This window comes from Nuphar pumila, chromosome 17 (assembly GCF_984573655.1).
Source record: "Nuphar pumila chromosome 17, dmNupPumi1.hap1.1, whole genome shotgun sequence".
Taxonomy (NCBI): domain Eukaryota; kingdom Viridiplantae; phylum Streptophyta; class Magnoliopsida; order Nymphaeales; family Nymphaeaceae; genus Nuphar; species Nuphar pumila.
The window spans coordinates 81,749,366-81,772,111 of record NC_143265.1 but is presented as its reverse complement, the minus strand read 5'-3'; the positions used below and the strand labels follow the sequence as shown (position 1 = coordinate 81,772,111).

Genomic DNA, 22,746 nt, shown 5'->3' with positions numbered 1-22,746 from the left:
GAACAAATAACAGAAACAAAATTTTGCTCACACTACTGAACAACAAAAATGAAAATAATTTGATTCAAGGATTTGCAAATTCACAATAATTGTAGAAAAAGCAACATTTCTAAAAGATTGAGAAATTAAGAGAAGAAAAAGATAATCTAAAACTAATTTCAAAATTCTCAAATTGTATAAATCCAGTAAGAAAAGAAAAACAAGGTGAGAAAAAAGGATGCCAATGTATGTGCGTGAGCCTTAATTAATAAGCAACTTAACTAATTACAAAGGAATGCAACTATGGAGAAGCAATTCAATATGGACCAAAATCTGACAGCAAAATCAGAGAAAATTGTCAACTTCACAAAACATGTTCCAAAGCCATAAAAAAAATATGTAGAAGAGGAAGTGAAAGATCATCATATTTTAGATGTTATAATAAAACAAGCAAAGATTGCAGCAAAGATAATGCATTTCATTACTAGAAATAACAGAAATATAAATATAAAATAAACTTGAATTTAGTAATCAAAACGTATAATAAAAAAAAGAAATTACTGAAAACCGTAATGAGAAAGAGATGGAAAGATCAACTGTTGGATGCCACTCTTTGCTTTAAAGAAAAGTCAGTCGATAGTTGATTGTTGATTACATAAAATCTTGCAATCATAGACTACTACATTAATTAGAATCATTAATAAGTGACAACTTGGTCTACTACATTAATTAGAATCATATATCACACAAGAACAATGAGAAGCGGACGACATGGTACATATATTGATCCAGATATACATGAGTAGAGATGATACACACAGTCTATTCTTCACGAGAAAACTATTAATTTTATAGGAAAGAGTATCAGTTAGTAGGTAGCGAAATGAAGAGAAGCAAAGAGTACCCCTTGTTCAAGGAATGGGAACATTATGTTTAGCATAAGGTTCTACCTCCTCCCCTTCAAATCCAGGTTGGTTACCTACAACTTCAAGGCTCAGCAACACCTCTTCCCAATTCTGTGAAGGGCTCTTCCATGAAAGATCTTGTGTCATGCATTTCCTGCCATCTCTGCATAAGTAGGTGTCTCGTAGATAGCCAGTGACCTCTTCACTGTAGCTACAAGCGCTTGCACGTCTGATGGATCGACAACATCACACTAAGAATGGAAGGAGAAAAAGTAAAGATTGCAACTCCACAATGCCAGGGTAAAGAAGCACCAAGAAGATTTTGGAAAACAAAGCTGATGCATACCTCCACACTGAAGGGACCCATTTGGAATCCTGTGAAACCGTCTTTAACTGTGTCAGCTAATCCACCCGTGGTGACAACATTAGGTGGATGTAGATCAGAAAAATAGTATCAGCATCTAAGAACAAGAACATTCATGGCCTTTTGAATGTTCTGGCTTTGTTCCCAATACAGTTGGAGTCACCCTACACCACCATGGACAGGCATCCGTAATTTCAATTCCAGGGTTGTGAGTTTGAATCTAAGAGTTTAAAACTTTCTACAAGCTCACCACTTTCCGATCGACTTGTAAAAAATCCGTACACCGTACACCGTACACCGTACACCGCCCTTCCGCTAGCTGTCTCACCATCTTCAGGCTGTGCAACCCCAAATCTATCGAGCCCAAGCTCGAGGTGGCGCGACCGTCATGGCAGCACCCGTTCGAGAACCCCTAGCATCCATGGCCTGGAATCCACTCATCCTCCTCCTCTTCGTCTTCATCATAGTCGTCGCTGCAATCGAACCCTGATCGGCAGACAAGCAACATGACGTCGAAGTTCTTGCACAGGGCATCGTCGATGTTGCCGACGTGCAACGAGTGGCTGCACCGCAGACATGAGAGGAAGTCGTCGGCCAACGCCGCAAACATCTGTGAAAGGCAGTCCTTGCAGAAGCCATGGCCGCACTGGAGCAACATCGGAACCCTAGCCCCCTCATCGTAGCTCATCTGGCACACCGAGTAGCACGGGATCTAATTTCCCATCCCCGTCGACCACACACCTCCGGATGCCCAATCCGAGGCACCCACCTACTCACCCTCTGCAGAAACCCTCAGGAACGACAAACCCTAGGACGCTTAGGGAAGTCAGATTTGGGGGTAACGAGAGAGAGAGAATTTCGCGCGCCGGTTTAAATCGAAAAGTAGCGATCGATTAACGACCAAAATATTTCGTCGCAAAATCCGTTTGAGACATAATTTTTTCGCCGCTAATTAGCGACAGATTAGGGATGAACTTTTTTTCATCGTTAATTTTGCAAATATTTTGAATGTTAGCGACAAATAATTTTCTCTCGCTAATCCGTCGTAAATTTATGACAAAAAAAATTCATCATAATTTTTTATTACTAATTAACATTTTTCTTGTAGTGTATCCATGTGGTCAGCAGGGTCCTATGTCAAGCTGAAAGCCTAAGATCAAATCTTGCTCGCGCATGGAAGCTGCCATTGCTTTATCATGATTGGGGGCACTCAAAAGATTGGCGATCGAGTTCTCACTAAAAAGTTTTACCTCGCAGGGGGGGAGCAGACTCATTAAGTGATCGGGTTCTAGGTGAGGATCCTATTTGGTCATAAAAATAAACAAAACTTATTAGTTATAGCCAAAATCATCGGATGATTTACATTTAAGAGTATATCTTATGGCAAATTTATATTTATTTCTTCAAGTTTCTCAAATTTAAGATAGTTCCTTGAGTTGCTTTCTTATACAACTACCTCTAATTAACTTTTGAAAATGACATAACATATTTTTCCTTTTAATCACCGAATGTTAGTTTTGTATCCCTCTCCTTTTGCAACTATACTTGAGGGTAAATAAGTATTTAAAAAAAAACCTTAGGCAATTTAGTGTAGGGTTATTAAATATTTGAAACCTGAGGCAGCTAAACATAAAATTGCTATATGTTAGGTGCCGACATGCAAATTATCCGAAAAGGTAACAAGACCAGCAGGCAACATCGCTTCTGCCACGCACGTGTGCATGCTGGCCCACAATGTGTTTTTGCCTCTCTCTCTCTCTCTCTCTCTCTCTCTATATATATATATATATATATATATATATATATATATATATATATATATATAGAGAGAGAGAGAGAGAGAGAGAGAGAGAGAGAGCAACTACACCTATTGGTGGAATATGAATTTAGTTTAAAATTTATTGAGCAGTGATTACTTTTTTTTTTTTTAATTTATAACTTAAAAAAACCGTGGCAAAACCTGACCCTGCTTGTCTTGCCAGCAGCGTAAAACTCCAAGGCTAGGGCCCTTGCCACACGGACTTATTATGCAGAAGGGCAACTCATGAGAATAGAACTTTGACTGCTGATCTAGCAGCCAAGTATCTTTAGGGATGGCAGTGGGGGGGGGGGGGGGGGGGGGACAAGGTCTCCACCCCTGCCCCGCCTCAAGATTAGAACCTCCATCCCCGCCTCCATCCCGGGCGGGGATGGATTTTAACCTCAACCCCCGCCTTCATCCCCGTTTCATGTCCTCCATCCCCGGTTCAAACGGGGATGAGGCGGGGCGGAGAAAAGTGGCAGGGACGGGGCGGGGAAAAGGGTACGTCGGGGATGAATTTCAACCTTCGTCCCTGCCTCCTTCCCCATTTCATACCCTTCATTCCCGGTCCAGGGCGAGGCGGGGCCCGCTTTCCCCCGGTCCACTGCCATCCTTAGGTATCTTGATAACACAATAATTAAAAAAAATCAGTGATTATCTTTTGATTGTTGATGGCATTGATTTAGTCGCAGAAATGCTGAAAATCTGCAAACCGGACGGTCAAGTAAACAGGCGACAAAGGGAAGTACACACTAAAAGCCTCAAACTGATGGTAATACAAGTTAGCCAACAAAGAAAGCAAAGACAAGGAAAACAAGATAAGATAAAGAGGAGTAATGAAGGGCGGCCCCAATGAATACTACATTACTACCCCCCAACTTGTGAAGGGTAAACCCTAAAGTCCTAATCAACCAGGCATGGACAATGAAGGACCACTAGCTCGTGTCTGCCCTTACCATCCACATCGACCAACCTACGTCACTGGATCTCTGAATTTATCCACCCCCACACAAACAATACTGGTTAAAAGACCTAACCAGAAGGCTGGTTTCTTCATATCCCAAGTTGTTTTGATCAAATTTGATCTCATAGATGGGTTCATCATGGTTGATTTAATAAGATATCCTTGAATTCTAATTTTTTTGAAATCCGGAATAAGGGAAAATAAGATAGGGATGATTTAGGGGAAGAGTGGATCCGGACTCCCGAACCCATATCCTTATAGTTTCTACCCCAAATTGCATGATTAAACTTTAAGTCTCTCCCTCTCTCTCTTTCATCCCAAATTGAATTTTTTTTCTCATTCTCTCCTCTCTCATAGTCTCATAATCTCATTTACACCTTACACAGTACCACACCTTACAAGGCTACAAGCTTTCTTGAAAAACTTGCCCTCTAACTCCTCATCTCCTCTCATAAAGCAACCATCATGTCCTAAATTGAATGATCATCTTCTACCATATATATAGATGTGGAGGCGCAAGAGCTCTGCACCCTCTCTCTCTTGGGTTCTCTTGGATTGTTGATTGTAGGGGTGAAGAAGAAAAAGAAGATGATCTCATGGGGAGACCTGTACACCGTGCTGACGGCGGTGATGCCACTGTACGTGGCGATGATACTGGCGTACGGGTCGGTGCGGTGGTGGAAAATCTTCTCGCCTGACCAGTGCTCCGGGATCAACCGCTTCGTGGCCATCTTCGCCGTCCCGCTGCTTTCTTTCCACTTCATCTCCACCAACAACCCCTACGCCATGAACCTCCGCTTCATTGCCGCCGACACCCTGCAGAAAGCCATCATGCTGGCCGCCCTATCCCTCTGGACCAACCTCTCCCGCGCCGGATCCATCGACTGGGCCATCACCATCTTCTCACTCTCCACCCTCCCCAACACCCTCGTCATGGGCATCCCCCTCCTCATAGCCATGTACGGCGAGTTCTCCGGCAGCCTCATGGTGCAGGTGGTGGTGCTCCAGTGCATCATTTGGTACACCCTCCTCCTCTTCCTCTTCGAGTACCGGGCGGCCAAGAATCTCATCATGGAGCAGTTCCCCGACACGGCTGCGTCCATCGTCTCCTTCAAGGTCGACTCCGACGTCGTCTCGCTCGACGGCCGCGAGTTCCTGCAGACGGAGGCCGAGGTCGGCGACGACGGCAAGCTTCACGTCACCGTCCGGAAGTCGACGTCGTCGCGGTCCGTGATCTCGCCCAGGAGGTCCGTCGGCTTCTCGTCCTGGACGCCGAGGCAGTCGAACCTCACCGGCGCCGAGATCTACAGCCTCCACTCCTCCCGGAATCCGACCCCCCGGGGGTCCAACTTCAACGCCGCCGATTTCTACTCCGTCATGGCCGGTGGTGGTGCAATTCCTCGGCGATCCAATTTCGGCCAGGCGGACATGTCGACGCCGCGGCGGTCGAACTTCGACGAGCAGCACAACGTGAATTCCGCGCACTTCGGCTTCCCGGGAGTCGCCGGAAACCATTACAGCCACGCCGGGAGGGGATTCGCTTCCTTGCCGCCCGACGGTTCCGCCAATGGCAACAATCACTTCCCGGCCTATCCGACGCCGAGCCTGGAGATTTTGAGCTCGGCAGAAAAGATCCATAAGAAGGGCGGCTCTGAGCAGCAGCAAGCTAGGTCTCTTCAGGGGAGCGGGGTGAACCATGATGCCAGAGAGCTGCACATGTTCGTTTGGAGCGCGAGCGCTTCGCCGGTATCGGAAGCCGGCGGCCTGAATGTGTTCAGCCGGCCGGATTTCGGTGGCGCCGAGGATCAATCCGGGAAGCGCGATCATGGTGCTAAAGAGATCCGCATGCTGGTCTCCGACCACCACCCACCAAACGGTGCTCATAAAGGTGGTGGATCCTGTTCTAGTCTTCCACTTCCTCCTCCTTCTTCTTCTTCATCTTCTTATTTCTTGATTTTATGTGAGCCAAAAGCCTGTTTCTTTCTGTAGTCACGGAAATAATATCTTTTCTTATTTCTCGGTTTTTCATTGGTGAGCAGAGCCGGAAGATTTCGCAATTGAGAATTTCATCTTCAAGGGAGGGATGGGAGAAGAAGAAGAATCATTTGCCTCGGAGAAGGGAGGTCAAGGATTCCTGAAATTCGGCTCCAGCTCCACCGCCGAGCTCCATCCGAAGCCGCAAGGGGAGGACTCGATGACCAACAAGCAGATGCCACCCACTAGTGTGATGACCAGGCTCATCTTGATAATGGTGTGGAGGAAACTCATTCGGAATCCAAACACTTACTCCAGTCTCATTGGTCTTACCTGGTCACTGATTGCTTTTAGGTAATTAGCTCTAGACTTGTAATCTCCAATAGAACTGAAATTGATGTTTGATACGATTCAAGTTCTTGACTCTTTACTGTTTGGTTTGATTTGATTTGATTTTTCTCTGTTTGTGATCAGGTGGCATGTGTCGATGCCCAAAATAATCGAGAAATCCATTTCTATATTGTCAGACGCTGGGCTCGGAATGGCCATGTTCAGTTTGGGTATGTGGTGATTATGTGAAATGTTTTTCTTGGTTCTGTCTGGACGTGAGGCATATATTGAGACTAGCCTTTTTTTTTTTGGATATGAACTCGTGTCAGGACTATTTATGGCCCTACAACCGAAGATGATCGCTTGCGGGAACTCAGTAGCAGCATTCGCCATGGCCGTTAGGTTCCTCACTGGCCCTGCCGTGATGGCCGCCGCTTCAATTGTCATCGGTCTTCGTGGTGTTCTTCTTCATGTTGCCATTGTTCAGGTATTGTGAAGGACATAGTCACGACAAGCTTTTTGCTCCATGTGAAAGCTTGCTTGGAAAGCGCAAAAACTTCTAGCTTTTTTTAAATAAGGGAAAACTTTGATATATCTGCTTTTAGATTATGGGAAACTAGAACCCCCTTTAGTGGGAATCCCGTTTCCTCTTGGTTTTTCTAAATCGATTCTCTTTCACTTTCTTAATGTCTCTCTCTCGCATCTCGTTACTTCCCACTCGCTTCCCCCTCCCTTCTTAAGTTTTTCATATTAAAAAAATAAATTTGTTTTACAACAAGCTCGCTTTATATATCTGTGTTCATGTCATTTTTTATTTTCTCCCCCTTGCTTCATATCCATTTCGTTTCTCCTATTAACTATGGTTTAAGAAAAAAACACCCATCATCACCATCTCTCTCTCAAATCATGTTTGGTTGTTGGGCAGGCTGCTCTTCCTCAAGGCATTGTTCCGTTTGTGTTTGCCAAAGAATACAATGTCCATCCAGCGATTTTGAGTACAGGGTAATCCACCAAAACCACCATTAGAGTTTGCTTTCTTGGTGTAGAATACTGTTCTATAAAAATTTTTGATATCGGTGGCTTTCTGTCTTGAATTTGTGAAAATGAATGACTGCAGGGTTATATTTGGGATGCTGATTGCCTTACCAATCACGCTTGTCTACTACATTGTCTTGGGTTTGTGAAGCAAAGGTGAAGAAGAAGAAGAGGGAAGAAGTGATCAAAAGAAGAAATTCTGGCCAGAGGAAAGTGGATCAGGCATCTTGGGGACTCGAGTCAAAGGCTTGAACCTAACCAGTTTATTTAAGGAAGTTTTGGTTGGAGGAAACAAAAGCGAAAGAGTTTTGGAGGTGGATTCAATGATTGAACACAAAACATAAAAGGATTGATAGAATAAAAAAGAAAGTAAAAGGAGGAAGTGACGAACTTCCACTCAACTGTCAAATGACACACACGTCTATGAATGGCTGAAACAATAACCAGAAAGAGATTGCATGTAGCGGAAAGCAAAGGGTGGGCCCCTATTCTATTGCTAATTTGCTATCTTTATTGTAACCCTCAAAAGGGATGAGAGAGAGAGAGAGAGAGAGAGAGAGAGAGAGAGAGAGAGAGAGACTTCTTGGTAGATTGTGTGGGTCTTATTGCTGTGTATTATTGAAAGTGAACTAGAAAACCAGTGCCCAGATGCACGGATCATAAAAAAAAAACTTTTTCTGAGTTTATTGATGTTCTTGAAACTTCATTTTTTCATTTGCCGAGAAAGGCCGATGTGAAAATTTTGAGGGGATTGCTGTTTTCTTTGAATCGACCATATTGGAGTACCACTGCCGGTGTGGCCGGAGGGGGGTGGGGTGTTGTGAAGGTGTTGAGTTGAAGACCTCGGATCAAAACCTGTTGGCGCATGGGTGTGTTTGTAGCTTTAAGAAGTGGGCCACATAAGGCAGGGTGGTTGTGGGGGTGGGGCACGCACGAGGTTTTCCCTCGCTTCAGTTAGGGTTCTTGGTCACAAAAAGACATATTGGAGTAATTTTCCCTGTCTTGTTCCTTTCATATTCAAAAGGTTTCTCAAACGGCTAGTACACCCCCACGTGATTGGCTATTTCATCATAATATGTGGCTTTTAAAGAATGCATATCACAGAGATCCAATTCTTTTATTTTGAAAAAAAATAAGATACGAGAAAACAGATTGCCTAAATATTTAGTCAAATATTTAATGTTTTTATATTTAAAATATTAAAATATAATTTATTGAAATGTTAATAAAAAATATTTTAAGAATATTAAATATAGTAAATATTGTCCGTATATTTTTTGTTGTGTTCCTTAGACACAAAAACTCTAAAGGCAAGTTTGCAACGTTGTGTCATTCTGAAAGTTTCATAGATTCTTGTGATTCCAAATCACAATCACAACAAAATCCTAGAGCATTTGCAAACATGAGAAAGTTGGATGGTGATTATGATAGCTTTTGTAAAAGTTTTAAGCCTTGTATACGACTTTTACAAGTTTTGTAGCTACAAGCTGCTTATTCTCAATTGAGAATATGGAAAAGCAAGGATTTGACATATTGAAAGTTAATGAATTGTTTTTTTTTTTTCGAGAAGAAATCGTGCTTTTCTTTTTTTCTTTTTAAAGGCAAGCTGGGGTTAGGCAGATCCCAACCATTTATACAACTATACCATTGGGTTTTGAACCTGTAACTTCCCAACACAAGGTGGTGAATTACACTAACTGCTCCTACCAGACAAGCGGAGTCCCGTTGGTAGAAGTCATGCTTTTCTGCATAAAAGCAAACACGAGAATGTTGGTCCTTTGTGCATTACTTAATCAATATTTTCAACGCATTCTCAATAACAAACTTTTACAGCTTGTGAAGCTTGTGATCAAAGCAAATATACCCTAAATGGCATGCCCTTGTGATATAGTTTAGAATATGAATGTGTTTTTTTAGATTTTCATTATTTTTGCTTATTTGGAGTTCTAAAAAGCCACTAATTATATTGTTGTGATCGAAGTTAGGATACCAGTTTCTTTTATTTTTTTTATATTTACATGAAGAAACTGCCTCCAGGATCAGAGACTTAGCCGCACTGGCTTTGCTTGCCATACTTACAGTAACTGTGCTGGCACTGTAAAACTCCAAGGGCTTACCTCTTGCCCCAAGGCTTCGGCTTGTGTAAAGGGTGACACCCATGGGATTTGAAACCTAGACCACTTGCCTAATGGCTTAAGCTCCATCCCACTAGTAAACCTCTTTGGGACATTAGGATAGCAATCTAAAACTCCCATTTCTAAAGAAAGAAAGCCAGAAAAAAGAAAGCGAACACTAAAAAAGTGCCTACTTTTGCCCTTCTCACCATGAAATACACCAATCTTTGCTTTTGGGTGTTTGATCTTTTGGTTTCCAATCAATTTTACTTGGGTATTCTCTGTGCTAAACAATGCTTACTTTGAACTAACTGCAGTTTTTTAGAACAAAAATGTTGCTAATTATAGACAGGATCGCACTACAAGAAAAATGCAGATTAGCGACGGACGATATCCATCGCAAATCCATCGTTGAACTGTTTAGCGACGGATTGACGATGGATTAGCGACATATATCGTCCATCATAATTTCTTGGTCTCTAAATAGCAACAAAACTGATCTATGGCTACTTTCATCATTAATTTGTGACGGATTAACGATAACCATGACCCATCGTGAGTTTGTCGCTAAATAAGCACAGATTTGGTTTTGTGACAAATACATATCCGTCGCAAAACCAAATATTAGCGACGGATACTATCCGTACAAAATTTTAAAAATAAAAATAAAAAAATTGTTTGAAATAAAAAAATTAAAACAATGATACTTGTACACATGTTAATTAAAAAACTAGAAAAGAGAACCGACAAACATGTTAATTATATAACTGCATCCAACATGATCTGTTTGCTGTTCACAAATGTTAAAACAAGTGCTTGAGAAAAGTAAATGATCTTACTTAAGAGGGTGAGATTGCACACTGCCAATGAGAAAACCACTTCTCAAAGGTGAGTTTTGTTCAAAGCATCAAAGTAAGTGTGCTCCATTGCCTTCTTTGCAGAGATTCTTTATGAGGGATCATATTGAAACATGTTCTGTAGATGTTAGAGCACATATGTAAGTTAAGGAGTTAACATGAACTTATTGATCTAAAAAAAAAAAATGGAATGGGGCATATAATACCTAGAGAAGATCCCGGCCAATAGGGTCAAGATCAACAACTACTGTTAATAAACTCTTTGGCATCCATTGTGGGTACTCATACCAGTTTTTTAGTGCACTTACATCAGATCACACCTCTTCATTTGGAGTTCCCAGCAACCTACAGCCAAAGAAAATTATTTCTAGCTGACCATTTGAAGCAATGCAGTAGTTCTATAATAAAGTTAAGAGTGAGCTAGTAGAACCTGAATATGTGCAATAGCTGTTGAAGTTCAGAGTCTTCTGGAAAGAGTGCTTGATTTGTAACAAGCTCAGCTGCAACATAATTTCAATCTTTATGTTGTTGAAATAATAATAAACATGTAATTGGAAGAATTCATGTTAATGAAAATTTGGAATAACAATGTCGCCTGTAAATTCTAATTGTTCTTCAACAATTACCAGAATTATGTTTAGTTATAATATTTAATTTAGTCATTTCAATATATAGAACTATATATTAAAAAAAATTTAAATTCTAAAAGGATAACGTCATGGGAAATGGTCAACCGCATCGACCAAGAAACACCAGTTTTAAAAGGACTATTCACTTACCAGCCAACAAAGGAAACCAAAAATATAAATGATCATCTTTGTCAGTAAATTGCAGACTAACAATTTTTCTATCTTTTTCTGCATGAGGTGATGAAGCAGCAGGTTTTCCAAGAGCCTCCTTGTCTTTGTTCCTTAAAGAGGAGCCAAGATCTCCTTCTGCAAGCTTGACAACACAAAATCGCAGAAAAGCAATTGCATTGAGGCTAATATCCCTATTGAATCTGCTATTGGTGAATGCGATCAAGCAGTTAACACAATCAGTAAAAATTGTCATCTCAATTTCAGTTATATATGGAAAGTAGTCTCACACAATCTTTTCAATGATTTTAAAAGCCAACAACACTATGTTTTTGTGGTCATCATAGGCTGCCGTTGTGAAAACCTGCAAAAATGTGATCAGAAAACTGTCAATAATCTGGGATAAAACGAGAAAAAGGAAAAAATATAAGAGAAAGTCCAAAGCATCATTTGCATAAATGAGTCAAGCATCTAAATTTTTTTACTCGAAAGTAATAAACACCTTAAAAGATCTACATACCATGAACATGCTTTTCCAACCTGACTTAACATTGTTGACACGGGCCAGTACCATTTGTGAGACACATCTGATTATCAATTTCCTGATCTCAACTCTGCATTGCTTTTTCACATAACAATGACAAAAGGTTTCATGAACTCATTCTGAAAATTGTAATTTGCCAGTTCTTTCCTCTCCAAAAACTTCATTGCCAGCTAACGCAAGGAATTCATAGCAAAAATTGCTAATATGATTCATATTGTAATGCCTGGGCAATAAAAAACAATATTAAAATCAAAAGGAGAAAAAAAAGAGAAAAAGAATTTGCTAATAGCCTAATACAGTAAGCAAGGAGATGCACAAGCTAAAACAAATATAAAAGTTGATTAACCAGAAGATACGGAAAATAGAAGAAGACTGCAGGACCTATTCCTGTGAACACGACATGTGATGAGCGGGTACATGCTACCGGAAAGGGGCTTGCCGGAGTAGAGCGAGACGTCAACGAACGTCTTGCCCTTACCGAGCGTGACCTGCGAGAGGAAGTTTCAATCGATCATCTCGGCGTCGACGATGGTGATCCAGGGGGCAAGGTTCGTGACGGACATCTCCCTGGGCCCTTCATTCCCAGCAGAGGCGATGACAAAGACACCCTTGGCCGCCACCGCGAAGGAGCTGAGGGCAATGCAGTTGAGGTAGTTAGGGATAGAGCCCCTGGCGATTGAGACAGAGATCACGTCGACGTCGTCAACGATGGTCCGATCGAAGGCTGCGAAGATATCAGAGTCGAAGCAACCAAACTTCCAGCAGATCTTGTAGATAGCGAGGCGGGCCTTAGGAGTGATGCCTTTTGCGATCCCGACCGCATAGCCGGATATGTTCGCCTGAAAAACGTACCTGCCTGCGGCCATCGACACTGTGTGAGATCCATGGCCGTCAAAGTTGCAGGGCGAGTGGAATTTGGTGGTCTCGTTGAGGGCTTCGACAGTGGCCTCGTACCCCTTGGAGAAGAACCATGCATTGACAATCTTTCGGTTGCAATTTGCGGTCGTGAACACCTGGTCCTCCTCGCAGGCACCGTGCCATCATGCTGGCACCAGAGCGAGGTTGAGGTCGAAGAAAGACCGACGCTTTGGCCAGATCCCAATGTCGAGGATGCCGACTATGACGTCAGAGCCATAATCGGATTCAGACCACAAGCCGTGCTAGTTGCGGAGGTGGAGGAACTGCGGCAAGCAGGTGGTGTGGAGGCTGCGAGGAGAAAGGAGGAAGGAGGAAGGAGGAAGGAGGAAGGAAGAGAGAGAGATTGTGCCCTAAATGGGCCTTTTTATATTGAAAATTAGTGACGGATTCATGATGAACAAATTCTGTCTCAAAATTCATCGCTACTTAGCGATGAAAAATTTCTGTCACGACATCTGTTGCTAATTTATGATAGATTAGTGAAAGAATTGTTTCATTGTTAATCTGTGCCTAATTTGCGATAAATTTTGAGACGAAAAATTTCTGTCATGAATCTGTCGCTAAGTATCGTCGGATTTTGAGACAAATTTTTTCTGTCGCTAATTCTGTAACTAATTTCAATTTTACTGAGGACTAGTTTTCTCTAGCTAATTCATCGCAAATTTACGATGAATTATTTTCGTCGCTAATTAGCTTTTTTCTTGTAGTGTTGGACGACATCCACCTATCTGGCTAAGGGGTGACTTATAATGTCATTAAGTTAAAGGTATAGCACAAGTTTGAAACCTGTGGTGTGCATTCCTCACTGCAATGTCCAAGCTAGGTGCACTTTTTGATGAGAAAGGGGAGTCCAGATCAGGTGCAATATGATTGCACAAAAATTATGCATTAAGTACCTGATTGCCCTCCGTCAGGCCTTGAATCCCACACCTGATTAGCTCGGTCCCCAAGATCAAAATTTATGCACACAATTATATTGTACCTGATCTTTTAGCGGCAAGGGGGACCTCAGTTTTATGTTGGTGGACACTGCAAACAAGGCACCAATCAACTAGTTGTACATAGGGGTGGCAAAATCTGACATGACCCGCCAACCCACTTCTTAGCTGTGTTCGGGTTTGGCTTAAATTGGTTCGTGTCGTAAACGGGTCGACCCGCCTAACCCGTTTATTAAACGGGTCGAGTTTTTGTTAGGGGTATGCCAACCCGACTGACCCATTTAATAAATGGGTTAGGCGGGCTGGTCAACTCGTTTACCCGACCCGCCAACCCGCTTACCCGACACGCCCGCCAACCCGCTTACCCGAACCCGACCCGCCAACCAACCTGTTTACCTGAACCCGACCCGCCAACCCGTTTACCAGACCGGACCCGTTTATTAAACGGGTTAACCGTGTCGTGTTGGGTTACCCATTTAATAAATGGGCCAGGTTCGTGTTTGCTACAGCCGACCCGTTTAATAAACGGGTCGGGTTCGTGTTGAGGTATGCTGACTCGCCAACCCGACCCGATTGCCACCCCTAGTTGTACATGTACATCACACACACACACACACACACACACACACAACCCCCCTACCAACTTATTTTTTACAGACAATAACATAGATAGCACAATGTAGAAACTCATAGCAAACTAGAAAATATGATACATCTAACCAATTAGCTTTTTTTCTTGACATTCATTGCTTTTTGTCGCCTGAAAAATCAAACGCCTTGGTTGATGCCACTTGTTTGGTGGTCCTATCATGGTGCCTTGTCTTTTTAGGCGAGAACTTATACGGGGAAGCAGATCAAGTCATGCTGAACATGAGCGTTTTTGCTCATGCTGACATCGTGGCCATCCGATTTGCATTTTAAAAAGCTCAAAAGTCTACAAAACTACGTGGCATTCATCCAAAATGCAAACAGACGGCCACGATGTCGGCATTAGCAAAAACGCTCATGTTCAGCATGACCTGATCTGCTTCCTTTATACGGTGCCTAATTTTTTTTGGGCAAGAAACTTAGTAAAGTGGTTTTGACCAATGCGATTGTTTTTTCAGGTGATAAAAGGTTGAAACAATACAAAAAAATAATTGGCCAAATTTATCATATTTTCTATTCACAATCAATATGAAAATTATGCTCAAAAGCTAGTGCCATTTATGTCTTTTTTATTTTTTTTATATGATGGAACATGCCTAAGAACTGGGGTCACTTGATACACCCCCTTTTAGCCTTTGACTCTATTGCAACGAGGAGATTAGACTTGACTTTTTTTGGTATCAATCAAATCTTTTTTTTTTGATATTTACTATACCCTCAGGATTAGAGACTTAGCCACGCTGGCTTTGCCTAACGATGGTCGCTGTTCCGATAACGTAAAACTACATGGGCTTACCCCTTGCCCTCATGGAGTCGCCACGCTTAGGTTTGCACAAAGGTTGATGACCACGAGATTTGAACCTAGACCACTTGTCTAGCGGTGTCAATCAAATCTTATGAACATGAATTTTCACCTGATGTGGACATAGATACGGTCTAGGAGGAACTTTTTGACAAAGGAGTGGCTCTGATTGATGGTTTTGACGAAGGGCTTAGAAAACGAAAGATTGAAACTTTTTGTTTTTTTTTTCACTGCCATCCCTAATGAAAGCGTTAGTTATGGCATGTCAGACACGGTTGCATGCCGTGACAAATAATAACTTTGTTCACACTTGTTTGTCAAACGAAACATTGGAAAGTTTTATTCCAATGTGACAGTAGACATCATGAAGAAGCAATGTGAGGCAGCAGACTCCAATGTTTTCTTCCTTGTGTCTTTGCATTTAGAGAAAAATAGCACTCCCTCCGTAACAAAGGCTATCTTGGCCCCCATCATGGAGTAAAAGCACTGCAATTCCTGTGCACTCATTAAGGGTTTCTATGAGTGCACCATTCTTGCTTCTATGGTGACTTGTTCGGTTCTATCCATATTGAGCTGGAAATGCACTCATTCATCTTTTGGTTTTGTTCAATGTTATCAGTATCGGTGAGTACGCATCGGCCCATAGAATTTTGATACGCTTCACCCTGAATTGGCTATTTTTTAAATAAAGATAAAAAATACTTATATATATATATATAGATAGATAGATAGATAGATAGATAGATAGATAGAGAGAGAGAGAGAGAGAGAGAGAGAGAGATCCGAAAGAATATCAACATTAATACTCATGAAGATCAACAAAATGTTGAACCCATGAACCAGACACAGAAGAAACAAAGCTAAAATATAGAAAAAAACAAAGCTAAAGAAAAGAAACTACAGACAGCTAGCAACAAAACAACAAAGCCTACTCAACCAGGATCCGCAGGATTAGAAGAAACCACCGCTGAGTGAACGTCGTTCAGATGAGAAGAGAGGTCTCTAAGATGCATACGTAATATTGCATATACATCAACCAGAATTTTATGGACAAGATGATTAAAGATGACCAGAATTTGACGGAAAGTAGCATCATTGCGTGCCATCCAAACAAACCACCAAGTAGTAAGCAACCATGTCTTCCAGATCAGTCTCCACCGCTTGCATCGTCTAATTTCAATAGAGCTCAGGAGAAGATCAAGCGCAAATGACTCTTCTTTGACAATTATGTTCGGAGATCTCCACGTCCTATTAAATAGGGCCACAAAGATTGGGCAGGACCAAAATAAATGAAAAGTAGTTTCTTCAGCAGCTTGACACAACACACACCAACTTGGAAACTGAAAGCCCAACTTCTTTAAATAACTGTGAGTCTGAACCCTATCATGCAAAATTAACCAAGCCAAGAATCGAGATCTTGGAAAAGAGCCCTTACCCCATAACGCACACTCAGAGAACCAATCTGCCCCTTGGGGGAGCAACGATCTATACACTTTGTGGGTGTGGAACGCTCCATTTGGAGTAATCGCCCATTGCAACCACTAATCATAATTTTCAGCATCCTCAGTTTGATCTCTGAAGGACGATAAGGCTCTCAGCCACATGCTTCGCAAGTGCGAGATCGCCAGACCCCGGGTTCCATGGCGAAAAAGAGATAAATCAGGAGCACCATATTTAGTATAGAGCAAGCGAGCACATGGAGAGCCTGGTTGATGAGCCATCCAACATTGCTTGGCTACGAGAGCAATACTCCTCTGTCTTGGAGCAAAAACACCTAAGCCAGCCATACGCCTCGGTAACACCACCGTTCGCCAACCAACCAAATGGCGCTTACTCTTAAGGTGACACCCAGACCAAAGAAAATCCGACATTAAACGGCAAATTTGCTTCTCCACGCCCACAGGCATCACGAAAATTGACATGAAGAATTCAGGGATAGAAGAAAGAACATGTCTGATTAAGGTCAGACGGCCAGCAATGGAGAGATAAGAAGCCTGCCACGAAAGAAGCTTGCTTTTCACTTTTTTAATAGTTGGAGCCCAAGCAGCGGAAGAGAGGCGTTTCACTTGTAACGGCAGACCCAAATATGTCATCGGCAACTCAGAGATTGCACAATTAAAAATCTGTTTACCCACTGCAAGCATAGGAGACTGGACATTGAACATAGTAAGAGAGCATTTGCAATCATTTAGGGAAATCCCAGAAAAAGAAAAAAAGAACTGGAGAATAAGCTTGAATCTAAGCATCTGCTGCACGTTTGCTCGCCCAAAAATAATCATATCATCAGCATAAATAAGAATATGGTCCAAAAAATCTGGAACATCTAGAGGATCTATCAGGCGTTTCTCCGCAGCACGCTTGAGCAACACCACGAGACCCTCAGCAATGGCATTGAACAACAAAGGCGATAGAGGGCAACCTTGCCTTAAACCACACCCCAACTTGATCTGGCCACCTCTAGTGCCGTTAATCTTAATCATAGCATGAGCATTAGAGACCAATTCCCTCACCCATCCAGAAAAATGACGACCAATGCCAAAATTGGATAACATTTGAAATAAGAAGGGCCAATGCACAGAATCAAAGGCTTTATGAAAATCCAATTTAAGAGCAAAGTAGGGTTGTCCACTAAGATGTAATGAGTGAATGACTTCAGAGGCCAAGATGAATGAATGGTGAATCCTCTTATTGTGGATAAAGGCGAACTGAGAATTCGAAAAAATTTGGTGAGCCACGACCTTCAACCTATTAGCCAATACCTTAGCAATCATCCGATAAAGGGCACTCATAACAGAAATCGGGCGAAACCTAGAGATATCAGTGGCAGCATCCTCTTTTGGAATTAAAGAAATAATTGCCAAGTGGGTTTGAATAGGCAATCTGGAGTTGCAATAGAACTCATCAAACATGTTAATAATATCAGGATTCACACAAGACCAAAAAATTCTGAAGAAATCCACATGAAACCCATCAGAACCTGGAGCTTTCCACGCCGACAAACCTTTGATGCCCCTAAAAATCTCATCTTCAGAGAACCTCATTTGCATAATTCTGGCTTGATCTTGCCGAATCGAACCGACAAAAACATGGCCATTGACACCCTTCGCAGTAAGTGAAACAGAATATAAATCTTTAAAATACTGAGTGACAGCTGAAATAACGTGTTGATTAAGGTACGAAACGCCCCCAATGGTGATTGATGGGACGACATTCCTCCTATGACGATGAGAAGCATATGAGTGAAAAAATTTAGTATTATCGTCTCCGGCCGCAAGCCATTTCACCCTTGCCCGTTGCTTTCATCTAATTTCCTCTTTGACCCTCCAGTTCTTTAAAAGCGTTGATAAATCAGTAGATCTGTCCTGCAAACTCTGCAGGTGAGAATCAGATAGAGACTCCGGTGAAGACATAGTTTGATACAATGTTGAAATCTCTTGCTCCCAAGTAGCCATTTGATGAAATTTAGCCACATCTCGATTATGGAGCCAAGCTTTGATATCCTTAGCTAGACGAGACAACTTCTCATGACACCGGATAGCTGCCCACTGCTCATTGGAAGGCTTGTTCCAAGAGTCTGAAATAATAGTGTGAAAGTCTGGCTCTTGGAGCCACCATTGTTCAAACACAAAACTTCTGGCTTGTTTAAAACCATCCCCCCAAATAATGATTAACTGACCATGGTCCGAGATAGAGGGAGCCATCAAGACACACTTGACATCGGGAATGAGATCCAGCAAATTTGGAGTGACAAAAACCCTGTCAAGAACTCTGCAGTATGGGCGAATCCGCCTATTCGACCAAGAGTAATGCTCCCCAATAAAAGGAATTGGGTAAAGGTGATGCTGATTAACAAAATCTTGAAAACCTCTCATGGATGGATTGGGAAGAACGAGATTATTAGAATCCTGGATAGACAAAAGGCAATTAAAGTCTCCCATGAGAAAATGATACTCCCCGTTTGATATGACGATCCTATTTAGGTCGTTTCATAAAGCAGGCCTCATGACAACGTGATTCAGGCCATACACAACAGTGACCACAACCCTCCTGTCACTGTCCTGCAAAGTTAGGGCAACAGACAATGAAAACAGACCAATGTCCAGTTGAGAAATATTTAAAGATTGCTTCCCCAAAATAAGGATACCACCAGCATGGCTGACCGCAGGCTTAAAAAAGTTGTCAGCACCCCTCCATATACCAGAGGCAACAAAACGAGAAACTTCATCCATCTTAGTTTCACAGATAACAATCAGGTCAGGCTTCTCCTGTCTAACCCAATTAGCCAAAAACGTACGCTTAGATGGGCAATTCAAGCCCCTGATATTCCAACACAGAGACTTCATGACACATAATCTGGAAAAATCCGGGGAGTGTGTGGCCTCGCCGACCGTCGTGGAGACCTGCCATCGAAAGTCGTAACCTTGAGAGGGTTGCTCCTCTTGCCTCTACTACCACTGTTGACATGCCTGTGTCGAACAACCTCCGTATGCTTAGTAGCCCTCGAAGAACCTGGGGAATCACCCCTTAGACCAGAGCCAACATCAATTGAAGGATCTAAGGAGCCACCTAGGATAGTAGAGACTGCCAAAATGGTAGAAACCATATCGACAGTTATATGAATCAACTGCGGTGAGGAGAGAGAGATATCAAGCATCTGGGCTGCCTCTTCAACCTCAACACCCAAAGGCGACAGAGTGAGGGACTGTCGAGGAACCGGTGGAGCGGAATGGAGAGCCACACACCTCCCAAAACTACACACAGAATCAGTGACGGTAGAGGCAGTAGTGGTGGCCTCATAGACGGCTGGCGATAAAGGAAAATGAACAGATAGACCAATAATCATGCATCTGTGAGCCTCAGTGGAATGAGCATTAAACGCCATAATGTGAATCGCCATGTAATCAAAACGCCTCAATGGAAAAATAATGAAGGACGATAGCAAAATTGACCTTTTCCCACCTTTTGCATGACTGCCTAACCAAGCTGTCAATCCACCTCGAGAAGGGGCCCTAGTTTTGAAAGGTAGAGAGTCACTGACAGAGAAATCGTGGTGAGCATTAGCATGGGAAACACTGATGGACTTATCACCGGTAGGATAATAATCAAAACTAGTTGCAGCAAGAAACCATGGGGCGCCCCGGTAGCACGTTCGACTGTCGATTGACAACGTACGCCAGAGGTGATGATATAGCCAGAGCGGTAGGAGGAAATGATTTTCCGGTGAACTGTCTGGGCAGAGCATGTGATAACTGGATCGGGACCCAGATAGTCCCAATCTTGATGGCGCGAAAAGAAATCTTCGGCTCCTGAAGATCTTCAATCTGCACCCATGGTGAAAAAGAAGTACGTCGTGAAGGTCACTTAGAGCTCTGACAGACAAAGTGGCACCCCAACACAGGAGATTTGTGGGAGTGAAGAGGCTTTTCGGTTGAATGGTTGTGAAGAACACTTATTCGCCTTCGCTTCCAAAAAGGATGACGACGAGCAAGGAAAGATGAACCACACCTATGGCAATCAAAGCGTTTTTGAAAATTTAGAGAAAAACATGAAGTGCACCACCAATCTCCCGGTCTAGCGCGATGCAACTGAGATCTTGTGCGAAGGGCACAAAAAGAGCGTTGCCATGAAGGTTGAACCTGCTGCCAGCCTCAATCAGAGACCCAATGAGGAAGCTCCCGAAAAAAGAACGGCGGGTCAAGTAGCGCCATGACAGAACATGCTTCTAGAGGCTCTCTCCTGACGGTACGGATAAATTTTCTGACATCTGAGATATGAAGAGAGCCCGCATCCAGGCATGAACCGAAAACATCTGAGAGATTGAAAAATAATCGATGCTTGAGTCTGAACGGTAGGTCAACATCGATACCCCACCGTCAAAGGGCGAATGCTGCACCCCAGTCATTAAGAGCATCTTGAATGATATGTAGGGCCCTCCGATTTGCTCCCAAAGAGCGATCAGAAGCAAGACCCCAAAAAACATGCGACGAGCAACTCATGAGTAAGAAAGAATAGGGGAAGAGCACCTGGCTGCCGGTGGAATGGTCGATGGATGCAGTAGGAGGTCGACCTAATCGACCTATTCAGCAGTCAAAACGCCAAAGAGCTTGATGCCTGAAGGATGGTGGGCGATTGCAGCTGGTGATGGCTCTAATGCAGTGAGGGACGACGCTGTAGAGGTCAGGCGATGGTGGCTCTGATGCGGTGAGGGACGACCCAGCGGTGGTAGGGCGAAGCTGACATCGGTGTTGCAGCTCAGCAAAATTGAAAGAATACAGAAGCAACTCCCATGGTAATAACAATACTTGATCTCAAACCACAACGCCGATCCCCGGTGGCTGAGTGACGCAAATCACCGGCAAAACCACAACAACCGTCGGAGGGGAAAGGAGGAAAAGCTGGGCAAGGGCAAGAGAGGGCTGCTACACTAACTCGAATGTCGCCTTCACCGATCACTGGAAAAACCTCAGGTCCACAGCAATAGCGGGAGTAGAAAGGGAGGCAACCAATTATCTATCGGAGCTGTGGAAGAGCGGTAGAAGAAGCGATGCCGCGGCTGAAGGGACAGAAAATCAACCCTAGGGTTCCGCACCTTCACTGGAAACTCCCAATGTCACGCCTGAAATGATCACACGACTGAGGATCTGTGGATGTGCAAGGTTCGGAAGCAGCAGCATCGACCTCGCCAGAAACGGCCCCCGGATGTGGATATTCCGAAGAAAACCGGTGTGGTTTTCTCGGATCTCCGATGGATCTCGTGGTGGAGGGAAGGATGAGGAGAAGGGATGGTAGATGAAAGGGGAAGGACGGTAGATGAAAGGGTTGGGTGGTGTTTGGATGAACAGAGCAATGGTAAGGGCAGGCGTAGTTGCAACAGTGGAAGGGTTGAAGGATCAAGGGATCAGAGTCAGATCGGTGGTGATGGCCCTCCCAGCGTCGCAGTGGCAACGATCTTGTTTGGCTGGCATCGATTTTCTCTTGGCACAATCGATCCGATGCAACCAGAAGAGGGAAGGATGAGGAGAAGGGACGGTAGATGAAAGGGGAAGGACGGGAGATGAAAGGGGAAGGACGGAAGAAGAGAGAGAGAGAGGAGAGAGAGAGAGAGCAGAGAGAGAGAGAGAGAGCATGCCAAATAGTTGGGATGGCAGTGAACCAGGAAAAAATGGGTCTCTGCCCCATCTCGCCCTGTTTGGACCGAGGATGAAGGGCATGAAATGGGGATGGAGGCGGAGATGGACTTATGCTTTCCCCTGCCCCACCCCATCTCCGTCCCGATCCCCGCCTTGCCCCACCCCGTCCCGCTTTGCTCCGCCCCACCCCATCCCCAATCCTTATAAGGGATATCAATAGACCGAGGGGAAATGGGGCACCACCCCGCCTTGCCCCCGTTTGGACCGGGGATGGAGGACATGAAACGGGGATGGAGGCGGGGGTGGAAGTTAAAATTCATCCCCGTACAGGGATGGAGCCAGGGATGATAGTTCGAATTTTGAGACCAGGCGGGGGTGGAGACCTTGTCCCCCACCCCGGTCCATTGCCATCCCTACTAAATGGGCATGATGCTAAGTGAAATAGGCTATTGGATTTTCAGTGTTTTTTTTTTCAAATTTCAACCCCATAGATGTGTTCAGATTGATTAACTAGAAATCAAAACTTCGAGCATGCATTTTGGATGAAAAATGGTATTTGAACCTTAAAAAAAAATATGAAAATTGTAAGTCCTTGATATTTGAAACCTTATAAAAACCTATCCAACCATCGGAATCAAATACTCAA

General features: G+C 43.3%; 1 protein-coding gene across 1 annotated transcript; it reads left to right on the top strand.

Moving 5' to 3' along the window:
- The first annotated feature begins 4,500 nt into the window (after positions 1 to 4,500).
- LOC149812483 (putative auxin efflux carrier component 1c) lies at positions 4,501 to 8,038 on the top strand. The gene is made up of 6 exons (XM_089992626.1): positions 4,501 to 5,901; positions 6,053 to 6,341; positions 6,462 to 6,547; positions 6,647 to 6,804; positions 7,243 to 7,319; positions 7,435 to 8,038. The coding sequence occupies exons 1-6, from the start codon at positions 4,602 to 4,604 to the stop codon at positions 7,499 to 7,501; spliced, it is 1,977 nt and encodes a 658-aa protein (XP_089848752.1). The 5' UTR covers positions 4,501 to 4,601; the 3' UTR covers positions 7,502 to 8,038.
- Positions 8,039 to 22,746: the final 14,708 nt, after the last annotated feature.

Bases quoted from the DNA above. Each gene is read 5' to 3' on its own strand.
- LOC149812483 (XM_089992626.1), top strand. From the start codon at position 4,602: ATGATCTCATGGGGAGACCTGTACACCGTGCTGACGGCGGTGATGCCA. The intron at 6,805-7,242 runs GTATTGTGAAGG...GTTGTTGGGCAG, and splicing joins TTCATGTTGCCATTGTTCAG to GCTGCTCTTCCTCAAGGCAT. The intron at 7,320-7,434 runs GTAATCCACCAA...GAATGACTGCAG, and splicing joins CCAGCGATTTTGAGTACAGG to GGTTATATTTGGGATGCTGA.